At 37.6% G+C, this 14,181-nt stretch overlaps 1 protein-coding gene across 1 annotated transcript in view; it reads right to left on the bottom strand.

The window, feature by feature from the left end:
- Positions 1 to 14,181, bottom strand: part of ANAPC1 (anaphase promoting complex subunit 1) — a 115,020-nt gene that overhangs the window by 33,255 nt on the left and 67,584 nt on the right. Inside the window, exons 27-31 of the mRNA XM_037727201.1 lie at positions 12,354 to 12,472; positions 8,840 to 9,111; positions 4,466 to 4,700; positions 1,653 to 1,744; positions 19 to 285 (exon numbers count right to left, since the gene is read on the bottom strand). Coding sequence (XP_037583129.1) covers positions 19 to 285; positions 1,653 to 1,744; positions 4,466 to 4,700; positions 8,840 to 9,111; positions 12,354 to 12,472 — 985 coding nt within the window. The remainder of the gene's footprint in view (positions 1 to 18; positions 286 to 1,652; positions 1,745 to 4,465; positions 4,701 to 8,839; positions 9,112 to 12,353; positions 12,473 to 14,181) is intronic.

Here is a 14,181-nt window from a genome sequence, read left to right as displayed (position 1 = left end):
CCGTCTCAAAAAAAAAAAAAAAAAAAATTCCTCTGAATAATAACTATGCTTACAATTAACATATTTACCAATGTTAGCATGAACACTAGTATTTTGCAATTTACTTCCTAGCTTCCAGGATTTTGATCTGTTACTCTGATGTGTACTTACTTTGATTTGATAACTTGGAGATTTATGTTTCTCCCTATGCATTCCTGTTTGAAAGCGCCTATGTCCTCCAACCATGTACTGATAGAGCTGCTCAGGCACATTGAGATCAGACATACCTATCAAATTGCTGCCATGCTGGAAAAAGAAAATAACAGACAAATGAAATCTTACAGAGGAAGATTCATAACACATACTCATGACAAATATAAAAATGAACTAATTTCAAAGCAGGGTATTTCAAGTTTGGGGGTTTTTTAATTTCCAATTTAAAACAAATATTAATCATGAGAAAATACTCAAACTATTAATAATTCTCATAAAAGTTTTAATAAAGTATGTTCAATTTTAAGTACTCTCTTAAAAATACCTAAGAGCTTCAGAGTTACATTTAACAATAAAGGAAAGTATTAGTTATATAATTGAAACCTGAACTGTAAATACCTGAATACTTTCATTATTGTACTTAAGAACTTTTCCAACAAAAATAACTGTGATAATAAATAGCAATTTATTGAATGCTCTATATCAGGCACTATTTTGTGTATTTAACATGAACGAAGAGCCGTATCAAATAGCTACTAGTAAAAACTATTTGTAAATAAGGAAAGTGAGGCACACAGGGATTAAGCCCAAGGTTATACGGCTATTATAGTAAGTTGCAGGGCTATATATAAAACATGGCCATCCGGCTCAACAATCCATAAGCTGATTAAACAACAGACACTAATGTAGTTAAATGACTCGACTCATGAGTTAGGACCAGAATTCAAGTTGCAATTCCCTGTATGATTATCTTCCATTGTACCACCAGCCTCTTTACCTCATATGCCAATGTGAATTCAAGGCCCCAACAGACAGTAAACCACAAGGTGGATTTCCAGAACACATAGAAGAAAAAACTCCTTCCAATTTAACTTACTTTATCTCATTTATCTTGGCCATAACAACGTATTGGTGGGTTCTTTTTAAGGGGAACCACATTTCAAGTGAAAGAATTATTTAATGAAATGTTTTTGGTAATTCTGTACCCACTTCTTAGATGGAGTTAAAGATGGATCAGCCTGATACTGCATTTTGTCACAAGGCTGATGTTACTGGGGCAACATTCTGTGATAGACAGTGATCATCACTATGGCAAAAGAGGATTAGGGTTTGTTTCCAGAGGTTACTATAGACTCTTAAGGCTCCCTATCATGTATGTTTAAACTAGTTTCTGTTTTCAATTGTAGTAGGTGGTCACTTATTCACAGCATGTGTTGAACTCTTTAAAAAAAAAAGTCATCCCCCTTAGTTTGTTCATCAACACTGTAAGCTGAAGGAAAGAAATCTTAAAACCCTACTCTTCACTACAGTTTCTCTCCATTTGCAAATCTGGTACTTTGAAAAATATCCAAAAAGACATAGTTAGGGACAGTATTGAGCTTTAGGTGTCAAGGTTATTTGTCTCAACACTATGGATATGTCTATTACTATATGGTGGGGAAGGCACAGACTATGCATACCCCCAAGCAGACCATGCCCAGGGCCAAGCCAGCCGCTAAGGAGTATGACTCTCTGTCAGTGCAGTATTCCATTTCAGGACCAGGAGGCCGTCCTGTAAAAAGAAAAGCAACACAGTTCAAACTAGCCTCTCAAAATCTCAACTCACAAAATTCTTAGAGTTAACTTTCTACAAGTTGCACTGGAGATACGAATGGAATATAACTCCATTCGGAAAGTTATAACACTATAATAAATGGTGTCCACAACTGTAGGTTCACCTACCAAAAAATAAAGGCCCCAAAATAATCTTTTTAATTTGCCACTTTAAGTCTTCATAAGCAATGACATTGAAATACTGTGAAACTTTCAGTCTTACCAAAAAAATTACTTAGTAGAAAAAAAATTTTAAAGGGAAGAGTATTCAAAAAAAGTTTTACTTAAAAAAAAAAAAATTTCAACTGGGTGTCGTACCTCATGCCTATAATCCCAGCACCTTCAGAGGCCAAGACAGGTGGATCACTTGAGGCCAGGAGTTCAAGCCCAGCTTGGCTAATATGGTGAAAGCCTGTCTCTACTAAAAATACAAAAATTAGCCAGGCATGGTGGCAGGTGCCTGTAATCCCAGCTACTCAGGGCGCTGAGGGAGGAGAATTGCTTGAACCTGGGAAGCGGAGGTTGCAGTGAGCTGAGATCAGGTCACTGCACTCCAACCTGGACAACAGAGCAAGACTCCATCTCAACAACAACAACAACAAAAATTTCTTGCATTTTGCTTTCTTTATTTTCAAATCCTCTCATCACATGTGGTGAAACATGTTCAAATGATAGTAGTGAATAAGGATGTCACTTATGTTCTTAAGTTGCTAAATGTTATGTTTAGACACTTATTTCAAGTCTATATATTAATAAGCCCTACTACGATAGAATTTTTGTGTATTAATCCTAGAAGTTTGACTGGATACAAAACTCACACTTCTAAAAAGCACCCTATAACTCTAATGCTACCCTGCATAAAACAACAAAATGAACTATGTATTAAAACCCTTCCCTCTGAAAAAATGTTCACATTCCCGAAATTTTATCCCTATAGGAAAAAAATACAATTAAAAAAAAAAAAGAAAGAAAAAAGAGTTGCCGTGATGGCTCATGCCTGTAATCCCAGCACTTTGGGAGACTGAAGTGGACAGATTACTTGAGATCAGGAGTTCGAGGCCAGCCTGGCCAACATGGAGAAATCCTGCCTCTACTAAAACTATAAAAATTAGTCAGGCGTGGTGGCAGACACCTGTAACCCCAACTACTTGGGAGGCTGAGGCAGAAGAATAGCTTGAATTCAGGAGGCAGAGGCTACAGTGAGCTGAGATCACACCACTGCACTCCAGCCTGGGCAACAGGGCAAGACACCATCTCAAAAAAAATAAATAAATAATGAAAATTTTAAGGAAAAAAAAAAAAAATCACGCAAAGGTAATCAGTGTAATGTTTATACAAAACAGCAAAAGATTATTAGAAACAATCTAAAAAGTTATAAAAGTAAAAAAAAAAATAAATAAATTAGGTATTTTATAGACCATCAACTCAATATTATACAAAATTTATTTCTAAAATAATTTATAACAATGATCTATAGAAACAGAATTTTAATGTACATTATGACAATAATTACATAAAAAGGCATACACATATGAATTTAAAATGAAATCTTTTATATACGTATGAAAGAGGTATGCCACAGCTGTGTGACTGTGCAGTGACATCATTAGACATCATCATGATATAGCCAAAGAATGGTAAACTACTTTGCAGATGAACCTGCTTTAACAACCACTGTTGAATATTTTCTGAATAAGTGTTTTTCAGATCTATAACTTATGCTACTACGTATTTTGATAGGAGAAACATTACAACTTTTGTGAATAATTTCATTTACCATTACAGTAGACTAAATTATGGGTCCCAATCTTCACTGGTTCTCTCTTAGGTTTCTGTCAACACCACGAGAGAAACACACCCTCCAGCCTGGGTCCCAGAATAAGGCAGGTGAGGCAGAACAGCAGCAGAGCAGCCGGCCTGCATATCTACAGCTTAAAGCAGAGCTGCCTGGGCCAATGTTATGTCTGTTTGTATGTAGCATCACTGTGGCAATAGCTATCTGATACAATTACACTAAAGAATAATACATCTTTAACAACATATTCAGAAATACATATAGAAAAGATCTTGAATAGGACATGTAAGTATGTAACTAAATTGCTGAGCATACCAATAACATTCCATTTGGCAGAAAAAGATGACAACACATAATACAGACTTCCATAAAGTTTGGACCCAATAAAAACCAGAGAAAATGTTCACCAAAGGGTGTGCACCTTACCATTTCCAAATTCAATCACCAACATACCCACCAGCATGGAAAGGAGGAAAGCAGGAGTAGCGCTATTATCCAACAGAGTAAACACTGTGATATTAGGAACCAAAACAATCTATTCTGAGTTTTAAGTGCAGGCCGCTGCTGGACACTGCTGGTAAAGACATAGCAGGATAACAGCATACTCTCATATGTGATTAAAACCACAGGTACCTCATTAAATGTGACCACTGGAATTTAGGAATGAGCTAGCAAATAAACATGGAGGCTAATAACCTGCAGTTTACATTAGCCTTGGATAACATTACTTAGAGGTTTTTTCTTTTAATTAGTACTAGATCATTCTGTGCTCAAAAAAGCTACTGGTCTTTCCTTAATTCTTATCATTTTACTATCATTTTTACTTAGGTTCATGTGGAGTGGAAAGCACATGCCTATGAAGATTCAGCATTATTTATCCCATACCTATCTCAGCCAACAGGACTTCAGCAGTATGTCTGTGAGCTGTCCCTTGATATACCAGGCCAATGCCAACCACTGCAGCCACTTGAACATTGTGAGGAACATCCAGCTCTGTGGATGTTGGGGGTAAGAGAGCAGGAATGTGAATGCTAAGAAGTCGAGTAATAGACATATCCATAGTGCCTAGTTTTGCAGCAGAAACACCAAGCAGCAGTCCAATGCTTGTCATTTCATGGCCCTAAGATAGAAACAAAACAAATACATCATGTAAAATAAAATACTGCTTGCCACTTTCAGTAAGTACCTTTATGTTGACAGTCATGGTGAGAGGCACTGAGAATGTAGTGGTAAACTATACAAACATGGTCCTTGCTCTCATGGACTTAATGCCTTAATAGGAAAAAAAGTGTTAAATTAAAAAATATAAACAAATACATTATTAAAAAGTCATACAATAATAAAGTACAAAGTACTACGAAAGAGTATTTTAAAATGGCTTAATTTAGATTGGGAGGGACTAGAGGATTATTAGGGATGAAATCTCTAAAGATTATACAAAGAAGGCCGGGCGCGGTGGCTCAAGCCTGTAATCCCAGCACTTTGGGAGGCCAAGGCGGGTGGATCACGAGGTCAAGAGATCGAGACCATCCTGGTCAACATGGTGAAACCCCGTCTCTACTAAAAATACAAAAAATTAGCTGGGCATGGTGGCACATGCCTGTAATCCCAGCTACTAAGGAAGCTGAGGCAGGAGAATTGCCTGAACCCAGGAGGCGGAGGTTGCGGTAAGCCGAGATCGCACTATTGCACTCCACCCTGGGTAACAAGAGCGAAACTCTATCTCAATTAAAAAAAAAAAAAAAAAAAAAAAGATTATACAAAGAAATTTATGTTAGGACCTGAAGGATGAAAATACATTAGCCAGGAAAAGTGGCAGAAAGGGGGACACTCAAGTTTAGAAGGTGAGGAAGACTGTTTCAGGTGCTAAAACAGCAAGTAAATAAACGGCTCAGAGGTAACTCAGAAATAAACCCCCACATTAACATCAACTGACCACAAGGGTGCCAAGACAATTCAATAGGTAAAGGACAGTCTTCAAAAAAACAGTGCTGGGACAAGTGGAAAGACACATGCAAAAGAATGAGGCTGGACGCAACACAATATAACAAGTGTTGGCAAAAATATGGAGAGATTGGAACTCTCATGTATCACTGATGGGGTTGTAAAATGGTGCAGTCATTCTGGAAAACAGTTTACAGTTCCTCAAAAAGTTAGAGTTGCCATATAACCTAGTAATTCCACTCCTAAGTATGTGCCCAAGAGTAATGAAAACATACACCCACACAAAAATATGTATACAAATGTTCATAGCAGTATTATTCATAATAGCTAAGAAGTACAAATAATCCAAATATCCACCAACTTATGAATAAATAAAATGTACATTCATAAAATATTTATTCAACAATAAAGAGGATGAATTGCTGATAGATGGCACAACATGGATGAACACTGAAATCATCAGACTAAGTGAAAGAAGCCCATCCTAAAAGACCACATTTTGTATGGCTCCATTTATATGAAAGGTCCAGAAAAGGCACACCCATAGAGATGGAAAGTAGATTAGTGGTTGGAAGGAAATGAAGTGAAGGTGGGGAGTGGGGTAGAGGAAAGGGAGTCACTGCTAGTGGTGGGTACAAGGTTCACTTACGGTATGACGAAATGTTCTAAAATTAACAGTGGTGATGGATGCACAACTCTGTGAATATACTAAAAAGCAATACACTATACACTTTAAACAGTGAATTGTATAGTATGTGAATTTTATATATTTATATAAATGAAGATTCTTTTAAAAATAAGGCTGTGAAGTGAAAGAGTTGAGTTTTCCAGGGAGCTAAAAAAGCCAATCTGTATGGTTGGAGTGTGGGGAGCAAGAAGAGGAGGGGGGCTGGCTGCAAAGGCCCACGCCTGTAATCCCAGCACTTTGGGAGGCCGAGGTGGGCGGATCACCTGAGGTCAGAAGTTCAAGACCAGCCTGAACAACATGGTGAAACCCCGTCTCCACTAAAAATACAAAAATTAGTCGGGTGTGGTAGCGCACACCTGTAATCCCAGCTACTCAGGAGGCTGAGGCAGGAGAATCACTTGAACTTGGGAGGTGGAGGTTGCGGTGAGACAAGATCGTGCCACTGCATTTCAGCCTAGGTGACAGAGTGAAACTCCATCTCAAAAAAAAAGAAAAAGAACAGTGGTACCAAGTAGGGCTGGAGAAGTGAACAGGGTGACACCAGCTCTTGGAATGTATATTCCAAAGGGTCGATCCCCCTTTGCCCTATGATGTTGGGGATGTTGGCCTTGTTCTAAACCAGTTTCCCTTCACAGAAGTTCAGCCATTGTGTGGGATTGGAATAAGGTCCTGGGGCAACTAAAGGTATCTGGCCAAAGGTACAACTTGGTGTTATCCGAAGTCCCCGACAGCCTATTCAGGTGTCAGACAAAGACTTCCAATCTTTCCTATCATGTTTTCTCTACTGCTCTTCTGAGAAATGTTGCTTAGTTATGTGCCTGTTTGACAAACTGCTTTTCAGGGCAGGATGCTGGGCTGTGCCTGATGAGGCTAAATAAACTGTCAGCCAAATGAGAATTATAGACAAATAATATGCAGGGACCCCCTGGACTCATCTTAGTCTTGAGCTCATACAGAATTCAGACAGAGAAATCAAAGCAGTCGACAAGGAGGGTCAAGGCTGAGCGCAGGTGAACACAACTACTCCTGCTGGCTTGATCCTCCCCCGGTCATGAATAGCAGTCGAGCGCACAATCATGACCAAGGCAAGCCTGAGAGTCGCCCTGGACTGTAGGACAGCAGAGGGAAAGACTAAGGATGCCTTTTTCTCGCCTCTCTCTTTCTAGATGGGTAGGCTGCACTCCTCTTAAGTGCATCTTGAGACATTGGGACTCCTTTGATCCTCAGACTCTGAAAAAAAAAAATGCCTGGTATTTATTAGTACCAAGGCTTGGCCCAGCTAGAAGTTGGAAGATGGGGGAGACATAGCCAGCTGGGGGAAATATTAATTATAATACTATCCTATAGCTAGATCTCTTCTACTGCAGAGAAGGAACATGGTCCAAAATTCCATAAGTACAGGCCTCTTTTGTCCTGCGGGGTAACCCCAAGCTCTGTCAGCAATGTTGAATCAACCCTGTACTTACAGCAGTGATATCCAGCAAGGAAGAGTTAAACCAGACAGAGGGTAAAAACCAGTCTGCCTCCTTAGAAAAGGAGGCAGAGGCCCCCGCACCAGCACAGGTCCCAGCTCCTCTTGGATCATCTTATTCCCCTTACCCAGGCCCCCTTTTAGACATTCATTCTGTTAGAAGAGCTCAATCTGGATGCTCTCCAGCTTCACTTCTTCCTTTACAGGAAATACCTAGTGAATATGGTCCTATCAATGTACAAGTCCCCTTTTCTTTACAAGATTTAAGGCAGATAAAAGGAAATCTACGAAAATTTACCTTGATAGGTATTCCGAAGCCTTTCGGTACTTAACCTCCTTGTGAAATTTGTTTTTTCTCGCCTAGATGCCATCAAACTCCAAATGGTCATGCAAATGGAACCCTGGTTGATGGCTCCCTTTTATCAGGAACCCTTATATAGGTCTCTAAGAGAGACCTGACTGCTGTTTCCCAAAACAACAACCCCTGTCAGTATGAAGCAGTTAGAACTGTCATCACACTGATCCTAATGGCAGTTAGATGTACCTTTTTAGAGCTGGGATTGATAGGAATAGGAGGCAGGTACATTCTCAAGTGAAACTCAACTTTTGAGCCAAGGACAGTCGAAAGCCTGAAAACCAAGCTACAAGTTGTGGATAAATCCATGGACTGAATTGAGAGCTCCCATTCCTGTTTGGCACACTCTCTCCTAATTGGTCCTTATCCTTCACCTACTTACATATACCTACCCTTCCCCAGTCTCTAGATGGTGCTTTTTCAAGCATACTCACAAACCAATCAGCATGCACTTTCCCATTCCAAGCCCATAAAAACCCCTAGACTCAGCCTCGTGGCTGGCGACCCACCTTCGGGTCCCCTCTCTCGCTGTTGAGAGCTTTTCCATCACTCATTACATTCTTCTCTGCCTTACTCAGAGAATAAAAAAAAAAAAGAGTAATGAGAGATCATTAATTAAATGGCTTTGACCAGGGAAGTGACATATTCTGATTTACACTTTAGAAAGATTATTCTATGTACTGTGAGACAAATGGACTTAGCAGTACAAGAATGAAGAAAGAAGAACAAATACAGCAATCAAGAGCTACTACAATAGTCAGGTGAGGCACAAAGCCAGGCAGCGGGAGCACAGGTTCTCACCTTGGTCAAGTAGTCATGGATATTGAGAGTCGCCAGCTTGGTAAGGTGCCCATTCAGACCCAGAGCCATGAGAAAGCCAGCATACTCATTGGCCAGCTCAGCATGCTTGGGCTTATTGTAAACAATCCAAGCTGAGTCGATCTGGGAGGCAGGAGCTATCTTCAGGCCAGCAGCCACGCCATTATGGAAACTGGCCCAGCTTGTCATGTTGGGAGGCACGTCGATGTTTCCACTATTAAGGTCTACTGTTGTGTTCCGAGGAGGGGCACGCCCTATCCAGCCAAACAAAATTTAACATTGAGAAAATGAAAATTCACAAAACCAAGATTGTTAAATTTAGATCTTTGACAAGAAGATTACTTACATTTTCTACATTCAAAACCATTAACCCCAAAATGCCTGGGGTTACAGGTCTCTATAATCACTTAAAACTTTTATACATGTGAATCAAACAAAATGCCTGGGGTTATATAGGTCTCTATAATCGCTTAAAACTTTTATACATGTGAGTCAAACTTAATGCAAACTGGAAAAACCTTCTCATTGTCTAAACAGTTCACTGTCCTTTTTGTTAAAATGTATGGGGGTATGGGGCTATACAATAAGATAACTGATGCCAATTTAATTTTATACAGATATGATTAGGATAATCACTGCTTTGAAATCTTTCAAACAGTAGGGAGCTTAATTAGAAACCAAAATGAAGACTAACATCACCATTAAACTATACAAGTTATAAATCCCAACATCTGACTGATAACATTGGTGTTAATTTCAAATGTTCTATCCTATATTTTTCCCTGGATTCCCTGGACATTAAGGAAAAATGGCATCTGAAGAAGAAACAAAAACCAGGCCTGGTGGTGCGTGCCTACAGTCCCAGCTACTTGGGAGGCTGAGGCATGAGAATCATTTGAACCCGGGAGGCGGAGGTTGCAGTGAGCCAAGATCGTGCCACTGCACTCCAACCTGGGCAGCAAACAGAGACTCCATCTCGAAAAGAGAAAAAAAAGAAACAAGAACCTTTATAAATCAGCTATAGCTCTTACCTATAAATGCCCGCCCCACATATATACACACACACACACACACACACACACACAAATATAGACATCTAATTATATGCTACTGTTAAAAATGCAATAGCTTTGTAAAAAGCATCCTTTTATAGACTTGAGTCATCCAGCGAACTTCAAAAGAGCATTCACTAAATTTAATTTTATGGTTCATTTATTTAAGACCAATGTAAATTGTATGTTCATAATGCTATATGTTCTCTACGAATTTTTTCTTGATTCTTTTCAACCTACATTGTATACAGCAAATATTGAATTTTTTAATATACATTTTGAATATTATCTTATCATAGATAAAATAATTAAAATAAATATTTTAATTACTGTATAAAGTTATCCAGTTCACTGGAGCTTTGAAAATATAATTTTAAAAGAGTTCTAAGACGTAAAATAAATTTTAAACAGTGTCTTATTTGTAGTATGTATACATATGTGCACAAAGCACAAAGTAAGACTTGTCTTTACTATATGCTTTCTGTGCCTAAAAGCTAACTCAACCGCCAGTGTTAGCACCACAATGAGTAATAAGTTCGTAAGTTACATTTGCACTTTCTCAAAGAAGGCAGTCATATCCATATGAAAAACTGAGTAAACTTTCTACAATATTCATTCATCATATGCATAAGACATAACGTTTATACACGAGAGAAAATAAAATGCAAAGGGTAAGGCAAATTTTGTCCAATGAGAACATACAAAAGTACAACAGGTCACATCAGTGTGGGTTAAGCAACTATTTAAGAAAATATTTTTTTCTAAATTAACAGGATAACCTTTCCTTTTGGCCTACCAGAATGACTAAAAGAATAAAATATTAATGTCATAAGCACATTTTAAATCATGAAAATTCAATTCAATGTATTCAGAAAAAAAGATGCATGTATGTATTTTTTAAGCCCACCAGGTATCATTTGAGTACTAAATCACCCAGATTGAATACATTTTAACAACTGCCAATTTTGCATGAGATTTTCCTTTTAACCCACACTTATTATATGAAATCTTTCATATAAACAGCAGGAAAGACTACTAAAATGAACATCTATATACCATGCCTTCCATCTAGAATCAATCATTGTTAAGATTTTGTCATAGGTGCTTTACCTCCAAGAACAATTTAAATATTAAAAGCAACTCTGCTCACAATGTCCCTCAATGAGATTAGGGCTCTAAATAAGCATGATACAGAGATGGGAATAAGTTCTTCACTTAGTCAATCTCATTTCCTGCATGCTACTCAAAGCACAAGCTTTTCACAAATCTGAGTGGAACTCTGGATTGTTTAAACTATGCAATCTAAAATATACAATTATGCTTGCATATATACTACAATATATATTACATTATATATTATGTACCACTATATATACTATACACTACTACATGCATCATACGTACATTTTGTACAGGTCTCACAAAACTATATATACTATAATAGATTTTCAATGATAATTTCAATTACGCAATTGTCACCTTTAGAACATATTCAAATCAGCATTAGGTGGACATGCACTATAAAACCCATTGTAATCAAGACTATAACTACAGTTGTATATGGTAGAAGTAAAAACTTATGCCGACCAGAAAGGCAATTTGACATGTTACATCAAAGCCTTAAAACCATTCATCTTGCTGTCCTAAGAGTTCTACTTCTAAGCATTTAGCCTAAATACATAGGACAAATATGCCCCAACAATGTTTATAATACCAAAAAACTGTAATTTCCAACAATACCAGGCTGCTTCTATGAACTATGGTATATTCACTGAATGAAACACTCTGAAGCAAATAAAAATGAATGTATCAATTAAAAACACATGTATACCATACATACAATTGTAAACATATAGTTATTTGCTAAATATAAAAAGATCTTCACTGTAAATTTTAAGAAAAATATCTAAAATAGATTTAAATTTTCATAATTAAACAGACATAAAATTATAAATATGTGGAAATAAAATTGGGAAACATATATACTAAAATGTTAACAGGAGTGATGCAGAAGAGTGGGAGTACTGTAAGTAACCATTTTTTCTTTTTGCTTAGTATATTTCTTGATTTATACAGTGATCATCTGTTCAAACTATGACATAAGACATTTTAAGACCAAATATTTTTACATCTTATACTTAAGATTATTTACAATTCAATAGCCTCATCATTATCAATCATATCTTTCTGAACTTCTCCAAGTGACTTTTTATATCTTGAAATCATTAAAAAGCAAGACTAAGTAATGGCTATATTCTACTTCTCTCAAGGTTTAGTTTGATGTGATATTTGGGCTTTGATAACCACTATAGCAGCTATTAGGAGTATTTAAAATCACTGGGAATGGAGGGAACTTTTCTTTTGTTTTAACTAATTTAAAGAACTCCACTTAATGCATGTATGTAACCGGTTTCCTTTCTCATTGAGCCCAGAATTTAACATACCAGTCAGATTCAATTTAGGAATAGGCAACGGCTCTGTTGGAACAGGATGGTATGAAAACAAAGTAAACATTCCTCGTCCTACAGGAAGAGCCATAGTTCGCTGACACAACTGGAGCAATCTGTAATTAAAGTAAAAACCAACATATGAAAAATTTTAAAGCAAAGCACAATTGAAATATCATCTGTAAGTATTTCAAAAGAAGGTGTACTGTGTAAGATGAAGTTGTCTCAAAGTTAATTCATACAAAGATGTGAGTGAACTACCCAAACGTGATTAATTTTCATTTCAATATTTTTGTTCTTACTACATTCTTAGGGATAGACATGTTTGTTTTGTTTTGTTTTGTATTTACATTGAATGAAAACCACCTGGCCTATAAACCAAGCCAACTCTCTCTAGGCATCCAAAAAAAAAAGAAATTTAAAATTCCACTCCAATTGATGCTAACCTTCTCAAAGGAAAATACAGTACTTTTGGGGGTTTTATCACTGTCTTAATTTCAGTCTAGCTGTCCTCAGTACATGTGGGATCCTCCTCCCATCCCTTTTGCCAGTACAGCCTCAGAAGTGCTCTGTGGCCTATACACAAGAAAATAAACAAGGTCCCTATATTAGAGCTGAATGGATTTCATGGTGCCCCCACAGAAATACAACTTGGTTTCACTTACATGATGGCTAGGATTTATAGGACTAATCCCATTCTACTGTGAAATTAATTACCACTCTTCAAATTGTTCCTATGTTAAAATAGCTTAACGTTCCATATAGCCCCTTAAAAAAAACACAGAAATTTTGGAAGTGGGGCATTTATAACTAGGAAACACTTATACAAGCTATATCTAAAGACACAGAAATGTCCCTTCATAGGCTGACAGTGACTAACATTTTCTCTGCAGACAAAGCTATTCATAAGCACACTCTTTCCTTAACCATACACACATAACTGCTTTTCTAGCTAATTGGAAAGGAAACTTCTGTTGTCTTAAGATTCTTTGGGGGCGCAACCACCACATTAATTTGGGATCAGGAAAATTCAAAGTCAAGAGGCTGCTGACTTTCTATGGGCTGAGCCCATAGAATTTTTTAGAGGAAGTCTTACACATAATTCACTTCAACTTTGCAGAAGTAACAAAATTATGACTAGAACAATAATACTATATCCCCTAAATATAAGATGCCACTGATAAGATGAATCATTATATCATGAGATACTAAGAAAGAAGCACTGCCAATTAAACTATGACACCAATTCACTGAAATACACATTCTGATTTCAGAGATATTAAAAAACGAAAATATTTGTATCTTAGAATCAATGAACTCCACTACTAAGAATGGTTCTCTGCACTGAGCTTTAATATGCACTGGGCAGTATTCTAAGCGCTATGTAAAAATAATTCACTTGATACACAGCACCATCCCATGAGGTACGCCTGTTTTTACAGATGAGGCAGCTGAGGCAGCTAGAGGTAAAGTAATTTAACCAGTTAGCCAGCACAGCATAGCCACACCTGGCTCTAGAGGCCATGCTCATAAATCCTATGCTCTAAACTCAACTTCTGTCACTCCATCTCTTTATTCATGGGTGACTAATAACTGGGTTCATATGGAAACAGGTGACAGGGAAATCACAACTAATTCAGATCTTCAGCAGCCTGTGGCTAAGTGTGGATGACCTTTCCCTTCAAAGTAGTTCTATTAAAAAAAGTAAGGAGAGGCCGGGCGCGGTGGCTCAAGCCTGTAATCCCAGCACTTTGGGAGGCCGAGGCGGGTGGATCACGAGGTCAAGAGATCGAGACCATCCTGGTCAACATGGTGAAACCCCGTC

The sequence above is a fragment of the Cebus imitator genome, unplaced genomic scaffold (assembly GCF_001604975.1).
Source record: "Cebus imitator isolate Cc_AM_T3 unplaced genomic scaffold, Cebus_imitator-1.0 Scaffold222, whole genome shotgun sequence".
NCBI classification, from domain to species: Eukaryota; Metazoa; Chordata; class Mammalia; order Primates; family Cebidae; genus Cebus; species Cebus imitator.
This window is presented reverse-complemented; position numbering and strand designations above follow the sequence as displayed.